The sequence below is a fragment of the Notolepis coatsorum genome (genome assembly GCF_963971535.1).
Source record: "Notolepis coatsorum genome assembly, chromosome: 7".
Taxonomy (NCBI): domain Eukaryota; kingdom Metazoa; phylum Chordata; class Actinopteri; order Aulopiformes; family Paralepididae; genus Notolepis; species Notolepis coatsorum.
The window spans coordinates 44,792,108-44,819,529 of record NC_140171.1 but is presented as its reverse complement, the minus strand read 5'-3'; the positions used below and the strand labels follow the sequence as shown (position 1 = coordinate 44,819,529).

Genomic DNA, 27,422 nt, shown 5'->3' with positions numbered 1-27,422 from the left:
TGACGTTTGCTAACGTGTAGCCTCATCCAGTATAGTAAACATTGTCTGCACGACTGGAATGCTCCTCAACAATGCGGTAATATTTCGTCCCGTTACTGTGACCCCTCTCTGGCCACCAGATTTTAATTTGTGTTGACTTCTCTAGAAGAGCCAACTTCTAACTTTTGTTTTCTAAAGATGAGTGGAATCGTTCATTGCAAATCCTCCCCACCCAAATGACTTGCCTATTCTTGATAATGAGCTTTCCACATGGGAGAAACATGACTGGAGATTAGACCGTTTTGAGCCTTTTACTAATCCTTGTCTGGGTTGTGTTTGTGTGCTTTTAATAGGAGATACCATGCGGCAGAGAATCAAATTCTCAGATGAACGGGTCTGCAAGAGTCATCTTCTGGACTCATGTCCTCACGATATTCTGTCAGGCACTGTGAGTATCAATCAACCCGCCACACACAATTGTCAAGTCAACTAAAGTGCTGTAAACAGGTTTGCTTCAAAGTGCTTTACAAAACAAAGAATTGTAAACAATTAAAAAATAAACAAGACTAGGACGGACAGAGTTAAAGGTTAATGGGTAAAAACTAAAAATATGTTGTAAGCAGGGTTTCCGTTATTCTGTAATTATCACATTTTTACCTGGAAAGTGTGTTTAAGTCCGTATTTAAATCTCCCCTGCCATACTGTCATGTGAAAATAATTTCATCGTGGACCAAAGTAGCCTGCTTGATCCCAGTCTTCAGTGTGCCAGCTTCTCTGTAGCGGAGCTGCTGGGTGCTGTCCATGGCTTATTCACTTTGTCGCCATATTGGTCAAATTTGATGCAGTGTGGTACAAATGTAGAAGTGCCCATTGACTTCAATGTTAAAACTTTGCTATAAAAATCCACACCAGGAACTGAAATAATGAAAATAAAGACTAGCATAATACATTACCATTATTGGAATTACAAGCTCATGATCACCTGACTCGGATTGTTTTTCATCGCCGTAGTTTTTGTGTTTTGAAATACATGGAAGTTAATTAGTCGCTGGCTCATGTAAATGTGTTCATAACAATCTATGACAATAAAGATGGCAGTGAGGTGAACAAGGTGAATTGCAAAGGTCCAATCACCCTTTGACTTAGTCTGAGAACAAGTAAAAGCCCCCTCAGAGGACCTATGGTACAACTTGGACTATATGTAATGTACAGAGGAGCAGGTGTGTGTAAGGCTTTGTAAATAACCAATGGGTTATGGTATGTACGCTGGGTCAAGCAGGTGTATCATTTGCCGAAATTCTTCGCCATCAACCATATCGATCATGCTGTTTTCGATAAATGCGCAGGCTGGCTTGTGTTATTTTTTTGCAAAATCATGCTTCTCTTAACCTGCTTAACTTTGCAAGTTGCAGTCACCCATGTTTTCCCCCCCTCGCTTATTTTCCAGACACAGAGGTAGTCGTCTCCTCGTCATACTTATATTGCACCCTCTATCTGTTCATTGAAACATGCTTTGGAAATACACCATTCTACTGACTTCTACAATGTAATAAGAGACAGACAACACTGTAACATATCATTGTTTGATCGAGTAAATCCTTAACGATCAATCGATCTTGGATTAATTGTTAACATCCCTAGTCAAAACAGTCAGTTACCATTTGTAATAACTACATTAACTCCACTATGTTTGCAGCAGGCCTCTCCGGTCATGGAACGGCATGTGCGCTTCAATTGTATACTTATAGTATAAATTCAGTTTAAATGGTGAGTACTCTAGTAATCCATTACTCGCACCCATCCACCTTCTGTTTACACACTTTTGTGATGAAAATGCAAGCAAAGTGTGTATAACCTCTAATGGGTGACTGGACATCATTATATGCCAGATCAGTAGACATATAGCCCAGCCAGTTCAGTAGACATATATAGCCCAACCAGTTCACTAGACGTATTTACATATATAGCACAACCAGTTCAGTAGACATACACCTATAGCCCAACCCTATAACCTTCCTCTTTCTCTCATGCATCAGCTGATGCTATGGAAGTACATTAGGATGTGTGTATGTGTTTTGATACGTTTACTTTACATGCAACTTGAACTAACAGTGTATTTATTCTTGTTCTGAATCGGGCATTATCGAAGTGCGGCCAGCAATGAGTTGTTTGGGTGCATGTGTTATATGGGGTCAGGCTACTAATAATAGTCTTTTTTGACCAAATTAACCATTCTGTGTTGTCAGTAATTTACCAGTGACATCAAATATGAAAGACAATGATGTGTGTGACAGATTTTTAGAAATTGGTGACTCCATTCAAAGAGACAGGGGTCAGGTCTTGTTAGTCACCATTACCAAGATGGCGGCAGAATCGACCGACTTCTCCTTTATACTTTGGTTCAACTACCTACCCCTCAGCCAGCATTTAAACACAGTTGCTTATGTAGGCTATTGATGTCGATGTGATGCTAATCTTCCAGAGAATGGACCTGGGAGAGTGTGTGAAAGTTCACGACCTTGCCCTCAGAGCTGACTACGAGATTGCCTCAAAGCAGCAGGAGTACTTCTTTGAGCTTGATGTGAGTAATGTTGTTTACATCTCATTTACACAGATCATACATTGTTCATTTGGTCAATTATTGATTTTCATAGTCAAATATCGGGTTTCTCTCACACACAAACTCACACACACGGCTGTCATATGCTGTCGTGCACACACCTGTACACACACGCACACATTCATACATCTAACCCTCATCTCCTATTTTTGCACAGGCTGCCGAGCACCTTCAGTCATTCATCGCTGATTGTGACCGGAGGACAGAATTGGCCAAAAAGAGACTGGCTGAAACACAGGAGGAGATCAGTGCTGAAGTGGCTGCGAAGGTGACTGACCCGCTGTTTAAAAACAAGCCACCAAGTATTTTCCTTCATTAAGGCTTCTGAGGTTGTTGTTAGTTCTTAGAAAGTCATTCCTGTGCAGAGCTCACAGCATTGGCAATGCCGCCGTCTTAGAACGGGAATCGTATTCATCCACCGACCACAGTGGCTGCCACATTCATGAATTCACCAAACACATTAATTATTCTCCCGGCCGTAACCTTTTAAGTAGGGATGCACCGAATATTCGGCCACCGAAAATTATCGGCCGAAAATGGTTCAAAAAGGCACTTTCGGCTTTTGGCCGAAAAAATATCACAGAATGTCAAAGAAGAGGGTTACGTTCGTAACCTAACGTGTTGTTGTGATGACATAATAAAGACGCGGCTTCATACATGCGCAACGTGTAACGTGAGCTCTTCAGTCCTGCGTTCTACAGCCTGTGATAACTCCTCTTGCGAGTCGCGCTGTTTCTATGTAAACTCCGCGAGCAACACGTCCAATAAATGCGTCTTTAACATGCTGTATATCCTCGCCATTACTATATGCCCGTCGCGGTTAAAAACCTTTTTAACTAACAACGCTTCCATTTCATCACTTTCACTAGTCTCACTTAAGCTACGTCATCCCCGCTAAGAGTCACGGGAGATGTAGTAAATACAACAGTCCTTCCATGTAGGCTAGAACGCCGTGAATTATGATGGTAGCCACTACAGTAACATCATTAAGTCTGCTATAAGCTATTCTCCCTCTCGTGTGTGTGTCTTTATGCAGATCTTTATGCAGTTTTAAACTACCTTGGCTTTGTTCTGAATGCACTTTGTTGTAGTTATCCTACAGAGAAAAGAAAATGCACTTGACTTTAATGCACATTTTGTTGTATGTAAAGAGAAAATGTTTAAATTGTACAATCTTTCAGCAGTCAGTCTGGAATTAATGTATGCATTCAAAAGTGCTGAATAAATGTTTTATAGACCTATAATAGTGATTATTAATATTATTTTAAGTTAAGTTTTATAAGTTAAGTTTTGCCATAATCATGTCTTTTGCCATAATCAGGTAGCTGAACAAAAAAAAATACATTATATATATTTATAATTTTCAGCCTTTCGGCATTCGGTTTTCGGCCAACTGTTTCCTATTTTCGGTATCGGTTTCGGCCAAGAATTTCCCATTCGGTGCATCCCTACTCTTAAGCCCGATCGGTGCCAAGATTTATTTCACGCCACAAATGGATCAATCCGTATTAAGTGATGATGCGTTTCTTTTTCAAATGTAGCCAAGAGTAAAGTTTCAAGTTTCTTTAATAGTTGTCATACAGAAGTACAGAATACTTTTATACAAAATGCTTCTTTCTATTACGCTCCAGAGACTGCTAGACAGTAGGCTAAGACCCTAACCCTATCAAAACAGCAGACAACGTGTATATTTTCAGCTCTACGTTTGTTTACCAATGCTTTTAAGTGTTATTAGTGAGCTTATGAGCTTATAAAAATCTCGGCACATCGCACCGGAAAACGGACGATTTAGACGTGAGAGGAAGAAGCACTCATGAAATCGTTGTAGTCCTAAGAAAGAGGAGACCCAGGGCTTTCGATGGACGTCTACATTTCATAAAACTACACTCGGCTCACACCAGCCGCAGACAACAGAAATCCAACCATTTTTCTTTTAGAAATATTGAAGTGATTTTCGTGTTTATATCTCATGGGTTGAACAAACCTCAACGTTATTGCCATAAAATACAACATATATTGTTTCTTTACCTTTTCTGTGAAAGTTTAGGAAAAAACGTGTCGCAATCCGGTAAAAATGGCAGATATATGGACATTATACAAAAGTAACTGTACTTACAGTAGATTTCATTCACGGTCTTTGCTGGCCTGTAATGGGCGCCTGGTGGTACTAAATCCAGATTTAACTCTGCCATTGGAAAGAGGAGATTTGGCCCGATCCATGCATGTATGACTTGGCCATAATAAGGTAATTTATAGGCCTGATATTCTATATTCATATTTCAAATTGCATGTATCCGGATGGCAAAATTCAGTACTGTATCTACAAAAAAACTGAAAATCATCTGCCCTTAGCCGCCAACATTTTTTTACTCAAGCATAGTTAGAGATACAATATTTCTGACACTGGGAATACATTCCACGAGGTCCATAGATGTCCCTAGATACCAAGAACATGCAAATGGACTTACTTGTTTCTGAAAATATGGCTAGGGCTTAATAGAATTTTAGGATACGGTAGAAGAAAGGCTTTTTCAAATGCAAATGGTTTGATGTCATCAGTGTGACACTTTAACCTATTACATTGTACGCTTGGGCATGGATGGATTGTTTAGATTGTTAGTGGCTAACGGATGTAAAGATATTATAGTCTGCTCCGTTCTGATCAGAATTACCCCTATAATGAATGGTACGTGATGTAGTTAGGGGAATAACGTTTTGAATAAAGGAAACTGCTAAATCACACCAGTGGAATGGTGAGAATCTGGCATATAGTAAATGTTTTTGTGTTCTGTCCTGTGGTTTTACTACATATTTCTGTCTCGTTGAACTTTGTCTTGACCAGGCTGAGCGTGTCCATGAGCTAAACGAGGAGATTGGTAAGCTGCTGGCCCGGGCTGAGCAGCTGGGGGGTGAGGGCAACGTGGACGAGGCCCAGCAAGTGCTGGAGAATGTGGAGAAGACTCGCGCCATGAAGAAAGAGGCAGAGGTACAACTTTTGTATTCAACCATTTCTTTAATGTTGTAAAAATATTGTACTGGATATATATTGCACTAGCATTGTTCAGCGTTAACTTGAAATATTTTAATTTTTTTTACACTTTTTTTTACACTTTTTTTCTTTTCATGTCAACGTTCACACGCACAATATATGCTTACCGTACTTTTCGGACTATAAGCCGCACCTTTTTCCCCCATTTTTCGACCCTGCGGCTTATATAACGGTGCGGCTTATATGTGACTCGACGTGACCAAACCCGAAAATGTAAAAATCGAAATATTGCTTTTTTGACTGCATTGACATTTTATTTATCTGTTCCCTTATTTGCTAAACTTAATACAACTTGTAAATGAGTTAATTCTTGTTATTTGTCCGACAGTATTGTGTCCCAATGCTAATTACATATGGTAATTAAACATTAAAACACCTGCGGCTTATAGTCCAGTGCGGCTTATATATGTACACATCATTCAATTTAGCTGCTGCGGCTTATATTCAGGTGCGGCTTATAGTGCGAAAAGTACGGTACTTAGGATTTGACTTGATTTAACAACAAAGCGGTAGGTAGATTACATTTTTAGAGACTAAAGTACAGAAAAAAGGTACCGTTGGGTACCGGTATCGATTCACGGGTACCGGTACCGTATCTATCGTGAATTTTGTGATTGACTCAAATTATATTTATTTGGAAAAATAAATATAGGCACTTTATTTTAGTCAAAACTGTTCTCTTGGCTTTGTTTTGTTCATAGTAGTAACGCTCATGTCATGATAAATCTGGTTGGGTCAACACTACAGGAATATACATAAAAAAAAATATATAATACAATAAATATATATATATCTGGTATCAGGAGCAGAAAGTTATCGGTCAAAAGAATCCATATCGTGCACCCCTGGCGGTAACGGTATATATTGCGGTATATTCATTCATCTTAAAATTTCTATATAGATGCTCTGAAGGGGTAAAACACTGGTATGGCAGCTATTACTGTACTCTTGTATTACTAGGACATATTTCACATAGTACAGAGGTATTTTAAGAACATTTATTGTGCAAAACTGCAATAGAAAAATGCAAAACCTTTTCTCAAGTTACTTCCATCTCTGAAAAACACTTTTTTCATAAAATACAATAAAATCAAGCGGCACAAAGTGAAAATAAAAACGACAGCAGGACAGGAGGTTTCTTTCCCTCAAACAACTCGAATAAGGGCGGCTATGTGGTGCAGTGGGCAAGGCGCTCACCACGAATACTGGAGACTGGGCTCGAACAGGAATGCCTCCCTGTTCGAGCCCAGCTCTCCACATTGCTTTCAGTTTAGCTGGTCGTCCGCACTAATACACATTGGCAGTATTAGGTGGAGGGAAAACTGATGGGTGGGGATCGGGCGTTGTGGACAGCGACTCCTACAGGTCGGTTGGTGCGCCTGCACAGTAGAATCAGGAAGCGACGGGGGCGGGGCCCATCCAAAGCCCAGACCCCCGACGCTGAAAGATGCGACTGCTGTTACCTCAAGTATCGGAGGGGACTCGTGCTATGTATGACTTAGTCCACATTGCAGCCGGCTTGTGGGAGGCATGAAACAGCGTTTAAAGACAGGGGAGGGTTGAATTGGACGATACGAAAATTGGGATGGGAGAAAAATAGAAAATGGGAGAAAAAGTGGATAAAAAAAACTCAAATAAAACTTCAACATAACTTAACTTTAGTGTACAACTGTACATGTTTGACAACGTAGAGCGAGAGAGCGTGATGTAATAGGTTTGAGCGTCCTAAGTTGCCATAGTTGATGATGTCACACCAGGGTCATTGTCAACACACAGAGTTGGAAACGGGAGCAGCCAGATGGATAAAGCGATATAAAGAAACAAATAGCCAATAAATGTGAAGTTGTCTTTGAACCTCAAGCCTCGTCAATATAACCCCCCCCCCCCTTTCCTCACTAATGGAACTGGTGCCTGACTGCCTGTATTTGGAGTGTATTTCGTGACTGTTGTGAACTAGGCGTAATGTAGGACCTACTTCCAGGGATGAAGCTAAGCTAGGCTAACAGTCCAGGCGTTCCCTAAGCCTAATGCATGGACAGATGAAAAAGGTATGCATCTTCTAACTCCAGGGAAGATGTTAAATAAGCGAATTTCCCAAAATGTTGGAGTGTTCCTTTAACCGTTTCTGCGCAGAAAATGAGTTAACTCGTTATAGCCCGCCAATCGTTGGCCGCCAACGAGTATACTCGTTATTATGATCGTTATTTCTTTTATTTGCTGTGTTGCACTCTGTCTGAGACCGCAATGGTGCGATACCGCCACCTAGCGGCCGCTATTGCACTCCATTTGAAACTATGTGGTTTGTTTTCCTGGCCGAGCTGCAGCGTGCAGGCGGGGTCTAAACACTCCAGCAAGACAATCGCTTATAACGATGCATCGACGAGGCTCCCCCCTGTTCATTTTATTTGGTGGATAACGTGGGACACACGACCACGACCAGTATTTGGAATGGCGATCAGATAATTGGATTATTCTTTTTGCAGTACATCATAGACAAGGTAAGGACTATATATTATCAATCTTGCGTTGATCCGATAATTTTTCCCCCTCGATCGCAGCGTGCGTGTTTGCCATGTCCCGTTGGCTGCGATCAAAGCACGATAATCTAGCGTTGATTTCAGATTGATTCAATAATCAGGCGAGAAATGGCAACGTGTTTAGTGAATTGCACTAAAGCGCTGTTTGACGGAGTTCCCTGGGATTACACAGGATCACTCTACAACTATACTCATAATCACCACGGTATAAAACGGAAAAGTATATATGGAAAAATAATCAGTTTTTTGCATGTTGACCGGAAGAAACTCACTGACAATCGACGGTGTTATTAGATCCATAGCTATAATATTTAATATAGTTTTAGCACTACAAACACCGGCATCTACCCCCATTGCATTACAGCGCTGGCACAAACGGCCATACGCCCACAGTGACCTCCGGCGGTCAATGTGTTAAGGCTGTCCCCGAAGCCTGTTTTTGGGATTCAAACTTCGTCAAGGTTTTTCGAATGAACGTTCGAACCTCTGTAATTTTTTTTTTTTTTTTTTTATCAAACTAAATCCTCAATTTGAATAAAGTGATTAAATGAGTTTTTTTTTAATTAAATCAACTTTCCAGCCCAGACTCAGCCCAGGGAGAAGCCCCAGCCCAACTAAATCAATTAAATCAACTTTCTTTAATAAAATGTATAACTCATCAGTTTCTTTTAATACTATAATATTAGTGTAGCCTAATCTTTATCTGCAACTGTGAAGAAAAACCCCTTTGGTTTAAACAGAATTAATAAATAATAAATAAAAAAATTATAAAAAATTCCAATGTTGATTTAGAATTCGAATGCCAACGTAACGAACGTTTGTGCTCAGCCCTATAAGGAGGGTGAGTGTAACGGATGGTACCGCGAAGTCGGTGGACTTCCGACATTGTGAAGTGACTGGGGTGAGTAGCGGTGCTATGGGTTAAAATCACTCAAAAGATGCCCCGGGTTTGAAACTCCCTCTGGGCATCGGAGTTTAAGGTGACGATGTCACAACCGTTACACTTGCACATTCAGAACGGCATTGAAACAGACTGCACAAACCCAAATAAAGACAGTATTTTTCATTCTACAGCATTTTCTTGTCTTATTACTTTCAGTATGTACAAAATTGGATTACTGTAGTAACTTATTTTTATATAGACCACATGACATCATATCGATATCGGTGAATATTGGTTTTCGGGCCATAACAGAAACATTTATAACTGCTACCGGCCAAAATGTTCATATCGGTGAATGCATGGGCCATAGAATAATTTTTTTTGAGACATAATAGATCTGGTAAGGCCCCTTTACCCCATGGAACCAGAATGTGCGTCTCTCTCTCTTTGTGTTTGATTTGGTGTCTGCCATTTTCCTTAGTCCTATATTCTTTCCTGCAGGATGTCTACAGGAACTCCATGCCAGCCTCCAGCTTCCAGCAGCAGAAACTGAGAGTGTGTGAGGTCTGCTCCGCCTACTTGGGTCTCCACGACAATGACCGCCGCCTGGCAGACCACTTTGGGGGCAAACTGCACCTGGGCTTTATTGAGATCCGGGAGAAACTTGAGAGGCTAAGGGTAAGCGATGATTGTGTGATGTGATTCAGCTTGCAAGTATATACTCTAAATTGCAAATGCAGTTGAGATTATGTGATGTATGCATACTCTGAAATATATGTGCCGTTTTATACCCAATAAGCATATTCAAATCTCAGGATTATTTGGCCTTGTTGAGTTTTAGGAAGAGCTAGACTGGCTATAGTAAGGTCCGCATCCATTCATTAGTGACGCATGCATACTTTTGCTTTAGATGCAAATATTGTTTTGTCTCAATTTATTTTTTTACCAGCACCTACAATGTGTAGTATATTGAGAGCGTCATTCCCGGCCATGCTCAAGTTGCCGAAGGACGCTTTACAGCGTCTTTAATATCAATATTTCAAAAATCTGTGATCGGATTCATATTTCCCCTCCGCTGGCCTGAGATCCACCAGGAGGACCCACTGAGCTCTCTGGCGGTTCAGGAGCGCCATCTGGTGGCCGATCGGCGCAATCGCCAAACAGGAAGTGCTATGGAGGTTGTGCTGGTCGGCCATATTACTTCCGGGCACTCGGTTTGGCTGCCGGACTCTGGCTCGTCACAATATAATAGCGATCCATTGCCAATAACTCGATAAACAACATGATTTGGACGTATATAGTATTATACAAGCTGGAAATGGTTCATCAGGATAAACATCCCATAATCGAAAACGGTCTACACCACGCTGATCGTCCAACGGCGCGAGGAAGATCCGGTGAGATTCAGCGTTATTCTTGAACGTGTTCCATATAAACTGTTATGATGAACATATGACCCACACTAGATGAATGATATAACGCTGCCCACGGAATTATAAACTATCCCCCGCCCATCCGGTCATCATCAGATCATACGTAGATCATTCTAGAAGTACGTCCAATTGAAATTTTTTATATCGCCCCGATTGCCATCAAACTGTATTTCATCATCAATATAATGCATTTGGGGCTATAGATCACGTTCTGGAGAAAGCTGCAGAAAGAGATGAAAACATACTTATACATTAGACCAGTGCTTCCCAATCCTCTCCTCGAAGCACCCCAACCGCTCCATGTATTTGTTCAATTCCACCACCTGATTCAACTTAACTAGCCCTTTATTAGTTGAATCAGGTGTGCTGGTGGTGGAATTTAACAAATACATGGAACGGCTGGGGTGCCTCGAGGAGAGGTTTGGGAACCACTGCATTAGACCATACTTTACTATGAATATTTGAATGAAAAAGTTTAACGTTGCTACACAATGAACAATACATATAGGACTTTGAATGGGCCCTAATAATGGCAATGTAGCAATAGAATTTAAAAAGTTATAGCCATGCAAAGAAGGGGTACTTATCCATAGACAAATAGAGCTGGCAACCCATGGTATAGCATGAATTTAACCTCCGGCACCCATAGTGTTAACACTTTGATCGCCGGGGTTAAATTCATAATTTACCATCCCTCGCCAGCCCTATTTAACATGGAGAAGTTCCCCTTCTTTGCAGGGCTATAACTTTTTAAATTGTATTGCTAAATTGACATTACTATGGCCCATTCAACGTCCTATATCTATTGTTCAGGGTGTAGCAACGTTATACTTTTTCATTCACATATTCATACTAAAATATGGTCTAGACCAGTGGTTCTCAAACTGTGGTATGCGTACCACTAGTGGTACTTGGTGGTACTGCTGGTGGTACTTGAAAACATTTCCAAAAAACTAAAAAAAAAAAAAAAAAAAAAAAATTGCAGTCAGGCCACTGAACTTAGAAGCAGGCCAGGCCAGTGTTTCTGGTTGCGGCGGCGCGATAGTTAGATAATCTAAGTGGGGAACAACCAGGAGATCACTGTGACAGAGAGTAATGCAGTCTAAACAGTCATAAATCTTTAATTCAACTTCAGCCCTGATCATAACTATTTATTTTTAGATTTCTTGTAATGTCAGATACAAAATGAAATACTCCCACTTTTCTGAAAAGAGTTGGTGTTAAATCTGACATTACAAAAAAAATCCATCAAAATATGTGTTGCTGCTAATCATTGACACATGCCTAGCCTGTAATAATCCCCCCCAGAAAAATTTACTTTGCATTTGATATATTGAAAATATTTTACTTTTTGTGTTTTTTTTTAACAATAATTTGTGATGCCATCACACAAACTGGCATTTAAAGGGTAAACATTCAAAAATGTATTGAATATGTGTTTTCTTCTTTTTTACAATAATTTGTGATGCCCATCACAAACACTGGCATTTAAAGGGTAAAAATTCAAAAATGCCTGCACCAGAATGCAGGAAATTTATTTTTGTAACAAAATAATTGTGTGTGAGTGTGAGAGAGAGAGAATGACGGACAATTGCTTGCTGTGTGAGAGAGAGTGAGAGAGAGAGAGAGAGAGAGAGAGAATTAAGTACATTTGCTGAAATACAGTTCTTAATTTTCTCACTTGCTATGTGAGAATGTTAGTTATTATGTTCTCAATGCCCCTTGCATTGGATGAGTTGTGTGGAAGCGTAGTTCTAGTGCTATGGCTGTGTCTGACAAAAGTTAACAATAAATAATGGTATCGGGAATACATTTGCCTCCTGCGTGAACTGTGCATAGCTGAATAGACTGTATTTTAACGCCGGTCATATGGTGGTACTTGGAGAGCCAGCTACGTTCTCAGGTGGTACTTGGTGTAAAAAGTTTGAGAACCACTGGTCTAGACTCTAATAAGTGTTTTTATCGTTTTCTGCAGCTTTCTCCAGAACTTGATTTATAGCCCCAAATGCATTATATTGATCAAATACAGTTTGATAGGAATCTGTGCGAGATAAAAAATGTCAACTGGACGTGCTTCTAGGAGTTACTACTTATCATTTGATGTTGACCGGATGGGCGGGGGGTCGTTTATAATTCCGTGGGCAACGTTATATCATTCATCAGAGCAGTTAGTAAAGAACACGTTGACAAATAACGCTGGATCTTACCGTATCTTCCTCGCGCCGTTGGACAGTGAGCGTGGAACTGAAATATTCCTATTATGGGATGTAGAAATACCCGATCCATTTCCAGGTTGTATAATAGTATATACGTCCAAATCATGTTGTTTATCGAGTTATTTGCAACCGATCGACATCCATTGTGTCAAGATGGAGTCCTGCTAATGATAGCGAGTGCCCGGACGAAATATGGGTGAGCACCACTTCATCCGCATCACTTCCTGTTTGGGCGAGCGGCCGATCGGCCACCAGATGGCGCTCTTGAACCGTTGGAGAGTTGAGAGGGGCTCACCAGTACATATGTCTCCGGGGGAGAAATATGATTTCGATCACAGATTTTTGAAATATTGATATCAAAGACGCTGTCCAGCGTCTTCGGCAGAATAAGCATGGTGGGGAAAGACGCTGGACAGCGTCTTCGGCGATTAAAGTGTTAACCTCTTTAGCCTGTTTTTTTTCCAAGAGTAAAGACCCTAACCCTGTCAAAACAGCAGTCATAGTGTATATTTTCAGCAATAGGTTAATTTAAAGTGTTATTAGTGAAATATGAGTTTTGTAAATGTATTCAGAAACTAGCGAATATTGACTGAATGTAATTTGTGCCGCCATTTTGTTTGTACGGTAGTCATATGAGAAGAGGAGACGGCGCTTTCTAATGGCGTTGGAATTTTGAAAAACTACACTAGCCAGCTCCTGTCAATCAAATTACTTGTGGATTAACTTTTTTATTTATCTTATTTTTCGGGATTATCTCCCACAAACCTGAACGTTATTGGCATAAATTAGAACACAGTTAGTTTATCTACCTTTCTGTGAAGGTCTAGCAAAAACGGCGTTGCAATCTGATGCAAAATGCCGGAGGAATCTTCATAATAAAAAAGTAACTGTACTTACAGTAGATTCACGGTTCTTGCTGCACGTCTGGTGATACTAAATCCAGATTGAACTCTGCCATTGGAAAGAGGAGATTTGGCCCCATCCATAGATGGGCGACTTGGCTATAATAAGGTCATTTATATGCCTGATATTCTATATTCTATAATAATATTTCCAAATTGAATGTGTCCGGATGGCAGAATTCAGTACTGTATCTACAAAACCTTCTGTTTATTCATCTTCTCTTTATTCATTTGCTTAGATTTTTTGTACACGTGATCTCAAGAATGTGCTGAACGAGCTCAGTTGCAGTTTTTCATGTCTGATTTTTTGCATGGTGTTATCCACTGTAAAGGGAAAAAAAATAAAAATAGAAGATATTCAGAGTTTTCAGAGTTTTTATTTGCCACATGGAATAATACAATCATAGTTTCTTCATTAAAAAAAATCATAAATAGTAATTCCATGGACAAAAGGAGCAGGAAGAAGAATAAATCTTATCTTATATTAGAATAGAATAGACTTTTAATTGTCATTGCACACAAGTATACAACAACATTTCAGGGGAGCTCCCACAGACCGTAGTACAATATACATACATGTAACGCATAACACTGTACATATAACAGAATATTTTAAATAATAAAGTGCATGATGAGCGGTAACATAGTGGTTATCAAGTCCGGGTAAAGTGCATGTGCACGTGAGGGGACAGTCAATGAGAGTTTAACAGTCTGACTGCTTGGGGGAAAAAGCTGTTCATAAATCTTGAACTCTTGGCATGTATGGGCCGGTATCTCCTCCCTGAGGGAAGGAGCTGAAAGAGGTGATGTGCTGGGTGAGACTGGTCCTTGATGATACACTTGGAGCGGTGGAGGCAGCGGGAGGTGAAGACGGAGGTGATGTTTGGTAGAGGAGTCCCGACGATCCTGCCTGCCGCCTTCACCACCCTCTGTAGAGCCTCTTGCTCTGCTTTTGTGCAGCTGGAGAACCACACGGAGACACCGTAGGTCAGCACACTCTCAACCGCACAATGATAAAAGTTGACAAGGAGATTTCGTGGCAGGCCAGTCTGCTTCAGCTTCCTTAGGTAGTATAGGCGTTGTATTCTCCTTTGGTTCATTACAATTTACTCAAGCCTAGTAACAGAAACAATATTTCTGACACTGGGAATACATTCCCTGAGATCCATAGATGTCCCTAGATACCAAGAACATGCAAATAGACCTTGTAGAAGTGGAGCAATCTTCCATTTACTTAGGTATGTATTTTTAGGTGGATTTTCAGAAAATAGGGCTAGTGCTCAAGAGGAAAGTGTGAAGTGTCCCTTTAGTAGTCTGGCCAATTGTTGTTTTACATGTCTATCTTGTTATTCTCTCCCAACAGAAAGCGGTTGTTGAAAAACAAGAGCGAATGCGAATGAGACGAAGGGAAGAACGCGACCGAGAGGAGGAGAAAGAAAGAGAGTGGGAGGTGGAGCGGGAGCGTCAGAGAGAGACTGAGAGGGAACAGGAGCGTGAAAGAGAGCGAGAATGGGAGAGGGAGAAGGGGGAACGAGACAGAAGGAGGTAAAGGGTTGCCTATTGAACAAAATTCTCATTCTCATTTACCAATTTGGTCTGTATCTAATGAATGCTGGAAATGAAAATCCATCCTGTCTGTGTTCCTCTCTCAGGTCAAGATCTAGAAGTGGAGAACGATACAGGTATGTCTCTGCCCTATACATCTTTTCAGTAGAATTCACCAACCACGCCCCTTTTCTTTATATATTAACTAGGGATGCTCGATATTGGCTTTTTTACCGATATACCGATATTGTCCAACTCTTAATTTCCGATACCGATATATGCAGGGTTTCTCTCCCCCCCCCCCCTCCCAAAAATGGAATAATTTCAGGTAATTAACATTACATATCTCTTGTTGTGGAATTAACACAACATTATGCATACTTTTGACAATAAATAAAATCAGAATTTGTTCTTACTTGCTTGCCTGGGTAAATAAAGGTTATAGAAATGTAAAAACCGATACCGATATTTTCCGATATCACATTTTAATGGCGATATCGGCCGATAATATCGGACATCCCTAATATTAACACATTGAGTGCCACACCCCTTCCGGGAAATTAGGTCTAAATTGCCACCGTTTTAATCAATGGGACGACCGGGATATTTGCGAATGCTTAAACTATATTTTAAATTATGGCTATGGGTCTAATACACCCGTTGCTTATCAATGACTTGCTTGCAGTCAACATGTACGAAACGGATTGTTTTTTCATCGGTACATTTCCGTTTTATACCGTTTTGAATAAGAGTATAGTTTGAGATTTCTAGTAATTCCAGAGAAAGACACGATAATAGCCCTTCAGTGGAATACACAAAAAACGTAATTTTTCGGCTGATTTATGAAAAGTTTTCAAATAAACGCTAGATTATCGATAGTATATGTGTCCTCATGCACGAAGAGAAGCGGGTCTGAAAAATCGCTTCTCCGTACTTTGGTCGGCCCGAACCTCACACACACGCTCCTCCGATGGCGGAGAAAGGAACACCCCAAGATTCGTAACATAAAGGCCTTACCTCACATCTGATGTCATGCAAAAAGATTACCGGTAATCCATTTCCTGATCGCCATTCCAAATATCGATCGTGTCCATTGATCCGTTATAGTCCAAAACACATAATCGACGATGCTCCCAGTCCCCCCAGGCAATGTAATAGTATCCAGCTGCATGCCTGAGAAGTAAAACCTGGACTGCACTTATTTTTTTGATGCACAGTCCCAGCCAATCCAATCCAATGATGTGCAATACCATCCGGGATACGATAGGCGGCGGTATTTGCCCTTTGCAAGCTCAGACCCATTCCCAATGATAACGTCAGGCTGGATGGATGAAAAATGAATGGATATCGCTAATAAAAGAAATGACGATTAAAACCCGACTATACTCGTGATTGGCACTCAAGCGATGGCGAGTTAACCCGACTATACTTGTGGTTGGCACTGAATGGGTTAAGGCTGTCAATCGATTAAAATATTTAATCTGATTAATCGCATGATTGTCCATAGTTAACTCGAGATTAATCGCAAATTATTCTCATATTTCGTATCTATTCTAAGTCTACCTTTAAATGGATTTTTTTCAAGTTTTAATACTCTTATCAACATGAGTCAAATGCTTGCTTTATGCAGCCATTTAACACAAAAGGATGACCCTCATGCATTGCAAATTTGCATCAAATTCAAAACAGTGATGCGCAAAATAACTTGAAAGAAAATAATAATTTAAAACAATGAATAAAGTGAATGAAATAATTGGGGAAAGAAAACCTTAGGAACTTGTACATTCACCCACGTTAAAAAAATAGTGGCGTTAAAATAATTGTGCGTTAATAACGTGTTAACTTTGACAGCCTTAGGCTATGTGTCCACTAATGGCCTTTTTTTTTAGGCGGACCGCTTTGAAAAAAGAAGAAAAAAAAGTTCCAAGCGTCTTTCTGGGTCTCCCCAGAGCTCACTCCAGCCGCGGCTCCGCCCCTTCCTCGATGAGTTACATTGATGAGCGTGCTGCTTTCCAAAAAAGTTTAACTACTTTCAACTTTATGAGCTGGGAGCGCTCCGCCAAAAACGCTGCCGTCGAGAGCTCATAAAACGCGAGGCGCGGCTCTGGGAAGAGGAACTCGCCTGACGCTTCTCCAGCATATAAATGAATAACAGAAACGAGCTGACAACTCATAAAACGTCCCCTGTGGACACAAGCCCTTAGTGTATATATATATATTAGGGCTGTCAAAATGAATGCTTTAACTTTGGAGATTAATTTAAATTATTTAAAGCATTAAAATAAATTAATCTAGATTAATCTATGGAGTGAAACATTTTCAATTTTAGCGCCTCGGATATAAGAAAGAGGTCTCGCTGAGTCAATGTTGATGGTTTTGTTGAACATTTGTATTTCACAGGAGAGAAACTATATTCAAAGAAAGCTATTAAAATAGTATTTTAATCTACGGTAAATATACTTTCTTTGTGTTGATTTTACATACAAGCTTCGGTCTTAAATAGAAAAATGCTACCGGTATTTTTAATCTAGATAAATTACAGAAAATTGTGAGATGAGTTAGTTAATTTATCTATTGACAGCACTAATATATATATATTAGGGGTGGAACGGTTCACGGTGGAACGGTAGGGGTGGAACGGTTCACAAAATTGACGGTTCGGTTCGTATCACGGTTTTGGGGTAACTGTTTTCGGTTCGATTCGATACACCGTACCTTTTAAATTTTTTTTTCTTTTTATGTAACACTCCAAAAATGTAAACATGCTTCTCATTTATTAAAAAAAAAAAAGGTTTACAGCGGTGTGCCTTAAATAATGTTTGGCAGACCGAACTGACTGAAAAATATAGGCTACATTTGTCAAAAGTATTAACTTTGTGCAAACAAACAAAATAAAATTATTTAACCTTTCTATTTTTGTGGCCACATTATAGACAAAGGCCATCAACACAAAGTATGCATATGCTCAACCAGCACTAGACTTTCCTTTCTTTAAAATAAACACAAAAAAACAATGTCAACGATGTTTAAATTCCCTGATTGTCAGTTCTTAACACATCCTGCGCCATAAACGTTGTACAACGTGTTTCAAGTTCATGTGAATTCTGCCAATCTATGACGTTATTGAGATCACATTTCATTTTTTCGCCATGTTATTCATAATTCCCTCACGGAGCCTGGTATGATGCAGTGGGAGCATGCACAACTCTGCAACGCTTCAATACTACCACCTGGTGGATGATCGGCGAGTTGCCAAACCGGAAGTGGATCTCTTGTGATCCCGGTGCGTCTTGGAAATGCGTCCGGCACTCGCATAATTGTTGCGGGACTCAAGACACACACTGTGTATATGGATCGCTGCCATAACTCAATAATCGATATGATTTGGGCTGTTATTATTATTATACAAACCGGAAATGGATCGACTCGATCGCCATCAAATAAGTGGGATCTTTTTGCTCCAGTCTCACCGGCCAACGGTAAGAGGACACTGACGTCATTTTCAGCGCGTTTGTTTATTATTATCCATGCAAACTGCTCCGATCAATATATCACCCATACTACACGGACTACACAGAATTATAAACGACCCCCCCCGTTCACCCGCGCATGATCAGTCATAACGTTTAGGATCATGTACAGTTGAAATTTTTAATATAGCGTCTATCGCCAACAAACGGCATTTGATAATCTATATATGCGTTTATGCCTATATCTCACGTTCTAGGAATTACTGCAGAAAACGATAAAAACATATTTATATTCTAGATGGTATTTTCGTATGAACCTATGAATGAAAAAGTAAAACTTTCCTACATCCTGAACGATAGATAATCGATGTTGAATGGGCCATAGTAATGTCAATTTAGCAATACAATTTAAAAAGTTATAGCCCTGCAAAGAAGGTAAACATCTCCATAGGCTTAGACTGGTGGCAGTGATCAAACATTGATGGATATAAGCGTGGCAGGGAATGTGTTAATGGAAATATTCGTTTTCCGCTTGAAATTAAAGTGCAGTATTTGAAATACAATGAAAGGAATATGGCTGGATTTCTTATCAAAAGGAAGTGTCACTGTTATTTAGACAAACATTATTTAAATGTTGAGTGCAACTGTGGTGGATTACGTAATTCGGTGAGTTGGAACTATCTATGGGTTGGCGGTTCCGCAGGGACAGTTTAGTGTGTGGGACCTTCTCGACTCTAACGTTACCGGAGTTGAATCTAGTTGATAACATGCAGTGGAAAAGCAGCAATAGTCCCGGTTGGAGTTAGTAAACACAGTTGTATGTTAGCCTTCTTGGATGTTGAATAAACGCCTATCATTGTCTTTCAACACCCCGCCTCTCAGACTCTCATTTTCTCCTCTGCTAGCTAGTAGCTACGGTAACATTTCAGGTTGGCTGTATTACAGCTGGCGGGCTACTATCATAGTTAAAGTGCGTTGTGTGGTGTTGTACAAACCGTGCTAACGTTATGATGTGTGTAGGCCTATGTAATGTTAATGCCTATGTTTTTAAAGTCCTAATGAAGATTGATTTATAATATATTGCGCTTGCCATTTCCACAAACTGACTAGCACCTGCTGCCAGCTGAGCAGCCGGTGCGTCACCTCTCCTGGCTCCCTGCCAAATGAAGATTCTTTTTTGGCTCATCCCGTGAACCGTACAATACACACACGCCCCGAACCGGGGAGGTTGTGCCGAATGGTGTACGGTTCTAATGCATACCGTTCCACCCCAATATATATACAGCATTATTGTACATGCTATCATACATAGTTATATGGGTAGATTCAGGGTTAGAAATTAACATTTTTTTTCAAGGGCTTTTTTTGCCCCCCTTAATTGATTTTCGGGGGCTTTTTTTTGTATTTCGGGGGCACTGAATTTTTATGATAAACAGTAGGGGTGGGACGGTTCACAAAATGGACGGTTTGGTTCGTATCACGATTTTGGGGTCACGGTTTTCAGTTCGATATACGTTAATTTTTATTAAAAAAAATGTAACACTCAAATCTAAACATGCTTCTCATTTATTAAAAATAAAATAAAAGGTTTACAGTGTTTACAGCCTTAAATAATGTTTGGCACACAAAGACCGAACTGACTGAAAAATATAGGCTACATTTGTCAAAGTATTAACTTAGTGCAAACAAACAATATGCTCAGCCAGCACTAGACTTTCCTTTCTTTCATTAATATAAACACACAAAAACAATGTCAACCATGTTTAAATTCCCTGATTGTCAGTTCTTAATGGAAAGATTCGTTTTCTGCTTGAAATTATTATGTTTCTGTCTACATTTATTTAGACTAACATTATTTAAATATTGAGTGCAACTGTGGTGGATTACGTAATTCGGTGAGTTGGAACTATCTATGGGTTGGCGCCGGGTCCCCACGGACATTTTAGCGTGTGGCACCTTCAGCTCCGGTCACGTTAGGAGCAGTTCATAACATCAACAAGCAGCGCGAAAGCGATAATAGTCCCGGTTGGAGTTAGTAAAACACAGTTGTATGTTAGCCTTCTTGGATGTTAAATAAACGCCTATCATTGTCTTTAAACACCCCGCCTCTCAGACTCCCATTTCCTCCTCTGCTACAGTAGCTAGTAGCTACGGTGTTAGCTGTTGTTGTGAAGGGCTAGCTAGCTAACAGCTACAAACATTGTACAAACTGCTAACGCTATGGCAAGATGTGTGTAGGCCTATGTAATGTTAATGGCTATGTTTTTAAAGTCGTAATGAAGATTGATTTATATTGTGCGTGCCATTTTTACACAAACTGACTAGCACCTGGCTGGCTGCAGTGCTGCTGCTGCTGCCTGCAGCCAGTGCAGAACACCGGCTCTGCCAAATGATTTTTTTTATTTGCGCGTCATCTGAACCGTACGATACACAGACGCTCCATTACCGGATAAATATATATAATTAGTAAACTGTCGGGGGCATTAAGTGCCCCCCTTAACTGATTTTCGAGGGCATTTTGTCCATTTTCAAGGGCATTATGCCCCAAGCCCCCGTTAATTTCGAACCCTGGGTAGATTAGTTTGAGGTAGGTAGTTATCATTACAGTGTTGTAGACACTAGCCAGTGAAGGCAGTTGGCAGGTATGAATTGAGTAGGCAACAGAGTTCGTATGGTATGGGTAACAGAGCCTAGGGTCTTTGTTGGCAGATTCTAGCAATCTGTTAACAAGACGGTTAACATAATTAGCCAGCATAACGTAGCTCACTGCAACCGTATTCAACTTAGTTTAATCCAAGTCTGTTTGGAAACTTTGTATAATGAAATAAGACATTCAGGGGATGTCTGGTCGGTCATTATTCTTCCGGGTTGCATGTTTGTGTTGTCAGGAATGTAAACACACTTTCATCCTTTGGCTGGATGCCTAAGCTATGGAAAGCAGTCGGAATCAAAAAGGGTAACACGTTAAGGTTTTCAAATTAATTAAACAAAAGAAAATGTGTTAGTATTGACGGCCCTAGTTGGAACGGCCATTTATAATGGTTGATAAGTGAATTCCTATATGAATACCTTAACTCCATTGCAACAAATGTGCTAACGATGAAGCAGGAGCTTTGTTATTTGCCCCTCCACTAAATACAACAGGCTTATAATTGCATGTGCTGGAATGATGGAATGTCTTTCACGACTTAAGATGTACCATAGCCACAACACTCAAAACTTTGACAAACCTCTGGTGTGCAGAAATGACATTATGTTCTTGTGGAACCACTGTTTGCTGTAGTGAAACGCATGTCTGCGTCTCAAGTATCCAGAGACTTGCATCGTTCTAAATCATCACCAATTTCTGGCAACAGAATCTTTTCAAGTCAACAATGGCACACACTCCGCAGACGTGTCCCTCAACTGCTGAACCTATCTGTCTGAATATACCTGCATATAATCCTCCTGTATACCTACTTATACACCTGTCTGTACATACCTGCACATAATCCTTTTACACATCTGTAGATACTATATCTATACATGTACATATTTCTTACTAGTTACGCTGCTGGCCAGTATGACTACAACAATACTGTCTTTATACTTACAGCACTGTACATATTTGTATTACAACTCTGTACATGCATCCGATTAGCACTACACCCAGTAATACTAATTTATATATTTTATATATTTTTTAATCACCTGTACATTTCACTTTACTGTTACATTTCCACTCTGGTTGGATGCCAAACCTCTTTTTGTTGTGCTGTATAATGACAATGAAATTATCATTTATGTGTACATGTCCTCTTAAAGTGTAAACTGGTAAACTGTGTTGGGCATTCCAAAACAATAGATCAGGTTATGTAATGAATATTCAAAGATTTGTTAAACAACTGTAAAATGTTCACCAGCATATAGCTGTCACAGTCCAACACTGGGAGCATGTTGCTAGAGGTAAAACCTCTGTAGAATTTCACTCAGCAGCTGCAGAGACGCAGGAAATAACCTGAATCCTATTTTAAGTGACAAGACGATTGACTGCGCCACGGCAACTACATAACCTTGAAAACCACACTGTCCTCTTTCTTCCAACCTCCTGTTGTTTTGGATACTGCTCGTTTGACTTGTCTTTTTTTGTGTGATCATCTAATCTGTCGCCGTCTATCCCAGGGATGGAGGCAGCTCATCCTCCCATCGTTCCAGACGGCACCGCTCCTCTCATTCCAGGGAAGAGGGAGAGCGGGACCGGGACAGAGAGAGAAAGCATAGACACAAGGACCGGCACCGCTCGCGCTCGGACTCTCACAGGAACAAGAGAAAGAGGTGAGGCTAAATGATGACAACCCCTTTCTTCCTGGGGTTAATTTTAGAGGTTGATTTATACATTATCTTATCGCATGCAAGTACAACAAAAAGAAGTTGGCATCTAACCAGAGTGCAAATGTAGTAGCAGTAAAGTGCAATAGCAATATACAAGTATATAAATTAGTACTACTGGGTAGGGATGGGAATCACGATACGATACGTTATTGATTCTTTGGACAACAATACGATATTTGCCGATATCACAAGGTCTGCCACGATACGATACAGGTGCTTGCGATCGATATGAGACGATATTATATGCCCATTTAACACACAATCAGTAACATTTGGATCAACTCAAAAAAGGCAACGGTATTATCATTTGCCATTTTTTTTTGAGCTCTTCCAGACATTTAAATGAAAAACAATTTATTGTTTTTAATACAAATAGACCTCCTGTTCACTGTAAAGTTCCACGTTTTGTATTATTGACCTTTAAACTTTAAGTAAACATTTTTGGAACTCACAACATGCAACCTAAAACCCCTTCCTCTCCCAAACCATTCCTATGATCATGAATACATTTGTTATGTATTGTATTTTTTATGTTTAAATATCAACATTATCTGTCCATCCTCAGTAAATTTACTATCAATATAAATTATACTCCTGACTTCATCTGGTCTTTCCACACACACACACACACACACACACACACACACACACACACACACACACACACACACACACACTATGCCTCTGATCAGGGTTAGCTTAGTTATCTTACGCTAACGTAATGTTAATTTCGGTCTTTAACGCGACGTGGGCATAAAGGAATGGCGAGGATGCAAAGCATGTTAGATGCATTTGACCCATTGCGGGGGAAAACGGCATTGAATTATTTCGGTTAGCAAAATAGGCACACTCTGTAGCCCTCTGCTGTAATGTCTTCACGGCTTTCACATGCGACTGCTGGGCGGATACGACTTGCCACGGGATTTTCAAAATAAGAGTATCTCATTATGAACCGATCTTTTTACATTGCATCGATCCTATTGGATCATTGATAATAGATCGATATATCGATCTGGATCGATGTATCGTCCCACCCCTACTACTGGGTAATAATTCAATTCAAATAACTTTATTAGTCCCGCAAGGGGCAATTTAAGGCATGAATACGGCAAATACAGCTGCACGTATACACATCCAAGACGGAACAAGAGACATACTGATAATAATGATAATCAGGTGTATATAGTTATAGTATATGCAGTGTTATTGTAACTGAGGGGTACAATTCCCTGACTGTATTAAATAAGTATGGTATCATTAAACCACTACTGTCTTATGTACATTACTACTGGCCATACAGTACACAGGTATATGAGATGAACACTTCCACAATGACACGGTTCCACACAAATCTTGGTTAGAATAATATTTATTAGCAGCAATAATAGTAGATTACATTACTTTACATAGTCGCGCTTGTAAGGTGAAGAATGTGCGTGAGTAAGTCAAGAGCGTAAGTCCATTATAATATTACGCAGGAGATAATGAATACCACCTGTATCTTAGGAATTATATCTATGGTACACTAGTAGGGCAGCGGGAGATACTAGTAGGGTCCCTCCGGTTGTAGGCCAGCAAGGGGAGAGGATTTGTCGGTAGCAAAGTCTGGGTCAACGAAGAATAGGGAGACTCCAGGTACAGGAGACAGTGCAATAATCTCTTGATCCGCAGACGAATAACAGCTATTCTCCGGCATGCAGCTCCGCATGGAAGAAAGCTAGCCAGCCTCAGGCGTCTTAGAGGCGGGCTCGACGTTGCTCCTCACAGGGTAAATCCCACACAATTGTGGGTGTAGACGATTCTCCGCTCCATCAGCTACAGGACCAAAGCAAATATAATCCAGCCGAAAAGGGCTATGTAGTCGTCGGGTAGGTTATCCAGTGTACATGTCCACACGGTCCTCGTCTAGGGCTCCTCGGATGAAGGCGCCAGGTTAGGCTGCCCAGCCTGGATAAGCACACTAGCTGGTACGAGGAAACGTTGGTAATGCTGGTCACTGTAGAACGGTAGCCGCACGATACACTATACATAAATAGACTATTACTGAATTAATAGAATAGGTCGAACTCGACGGTACAGCGTTAAACTCTGATACTTCAGCTATCAATTCGCACGCGGTCTCAATGCTCTATTTGGGGCCAAACGGGCCCTACTTCACCGCACGTTGTATCGTGGGTGAGGCTTCACTTGGGTAACTCGAACTACTTCTGTATTCACCTGCGCCATATTTATACGTTAGGTGAACAAACTAGTACCAGCCTTATTCCTGTCTCGTATTCTTGCGCAGAGCCGTTCATGTCCAGGCATGTCTTTGGCGGTGACTTTGAACTAGACCTTGGGGGTATGGCAGTGGCGCCTAGTGGATCGCTATCCAATAGGAGAACGAAATATTATGGTCTGTACTAGGTAAAAGGGATATTCCGTGTATATGTACAAAGAATACACAAGGGATATCAGACGATATACAAATACTATGCAATATATATCAAGTAATAAATATATATATATTCGGTTTAATCTGATCCTTCGTAACAGTTATAGTATTGTGTACAGTGATACAGGTATAAAAACACTATGGTACTAAGTCCTACTGGCTAGCGGTATAACTAGTATAAGTAGGTGTATATATACAGATATAGTATGTAAAAAGGATTATATGCAGGTATATTCAGAAAGATGTGGATATATATATATATATATATATATATATATATATATATATATATATATATTACAGTAATATGAATATATATATATATATATACAGCATTATTGTGCATGCTATCATACAGAGTTATATGGGTAGATTTGTTTGAGCTAGGTAGTTCATTTTAGGGTTCAATAGAGGTTGATTTATAAATTATCTTATCGGCCAACATAGAAATTCAGATGTCAACCCACAGATATTACCATTTTTCATGGGCTTTTGCGGGCTGTAATGCTCGAGGGAAAATGGTGGTATCATAATGACATTAGAGATTGCAAAGAATCTGTTCATACCAGCCATTTCATGATCGCTTACCCAGAAACAGGCTAAAAATAGTGCTCTAAAGTTTAGAAAATGTTTCAATGGAAAACTGCTGTAATATTTTATATCCAAAGGTTAGCAATATTTTGGCAGGCTAAGTTTAAGCCCGATCGGCCAAGACCGGTACCGGGCGGGGATTTATTTCACGTCATAAATGGAGCAATACAGTCCGGATTAAGTAATGTTGCATTTCTTTTTCAAATGTAGCCAAGAGTAAAGACCCTAACCCTATCAAAACAGCAGTCAAAGTGTAGGTTTTCAGCACTACGTTTTTTTTTTAAGTGTTACTTATTAGCTAAATATGAGCTTCTAAAAATCTCTGCGCATTGCATAGGAAACCGAATGATTTAGACATGAGGAAATGACACCATCATGAAATCGTTGTCCTAAGAAAGAGGAGACCCGGGGCTTCCGATGGATGTCGAAATTTCATAAAACTACACTACCCAGCTCACACACCAAAGCTGCAGCCGGCTGACAAAAACGTATATTGACGTGATTTTCGTGATTATATCTCACAGGTCGAACAAACCTGAACATTATTGCCATAAAATACAACGTATATTGTTTCTTTACCTTTCTGTGAATGTCGCAATCCGGTCAAAAATGGCAGAGCTATGGACATTATACAAAAGTAACTGTACTTGCAGTTGATTTCATTCACGGTCTTTGCGGCCCTGTTTTGTGCCCGGTGGTACTAAATCCAGATTTAACGCTGCCATTGGAAAGAGGAGTTTTGGCCTGATCCATAGATGTACATTTATAGGCCTGGGCCCTAATTTATCAACAGTTCTTAGAAAGTCTTTTACTTTCGTTCGTAAGCACAGAATTTAGAATGTGTGTACGCACAAAAAAAACGGGATTTATCACACGTGCGTACACCGGTCGTATGCACACCTGTCTTGATAAATATCACTTTGATCCTACGCTGGAGCTCGTGCATGGTTTTAAGTATTTGCATACCAGAACCACCCCGATTATCCATATATGGTAATGAAACCCCCCCATGGGATGTGAAATAATGGACTGACCCGAGGGAAGCGTCTTATGGAGAAATACGAGACAGGCTGACAGACATGTACACGTACGGTGATGTCGGATATGATATCTCTTAAAGACCATATTAACTAATAAAGACCGTGCTGGAATATGACTGCCTTTTTCGTTTTGTTCGATTAATACCCAGGGATTAAAGTTCTCCTCAATTTTATTCCAAATCGTGACGGATTTTCCGTAAATTTTCTACCTGCTGCATGTGATTTCTAGAGGCATACAATCTATTTTGATGTCAGTATTGAGTAGCCTATATAAACAATAATACGAGAGCATATACAAGAACAATGAATCTCACTGCCATGTATGATGTAGCCTATACGCTAGGGATGTGAC

At 40.1% G+C, this 27,422-nt stretch overlaps 1 protein-coding gene across 1 annotated transcript in view; it reads left to right on the top strand.

Moving 5' to 3' along the window:
* LOC311232320 (putative RNA-binding protein Luc7-like 1) overlaps nucleotides 1–27,422 on the top strand; it is a 32,833-nt gene that overhangs the window by 787 nt on the left and 4,624 nt on the right. Inside the window, exons 2-9 of the mRNA XM_084319075.1 lie at nucleotides 333–427; nucleotides 2,462–2,560; nucleotides 2,757–2,867; nucleotides 5,442–5,585; nucleotides 9,570–9,746; nucleotides 14,983–15,164; nucleotides 15,272–15,301; nucleotides 22,796–22,948. Of these exons, the coding sequence (XP_084175201.1) occupies nucleotides 333–427; nucleotides 2,462–2,560; nucleotides 2,757–2,867; nucleotides 5,442–5,585; nucleotides 9,570–9,746; nucleotides 14,983–15,164; nucleotides 15,272–15,301; nucleotides 22,796–22,948 (991 nt within the window). The remainder of the gene's footprint in view (nucleotides 1–332; nucleotides 428–2,461; nucleotides 2,561–2,756; nucleotides 2,868–5,441; nucleotides 5,586–9,569; nucleotides 9,747–14,982; nucleotides 15,165–15,271; nucleotides 15,302–22,795; nucleotides 22,949–27,422) is intronic.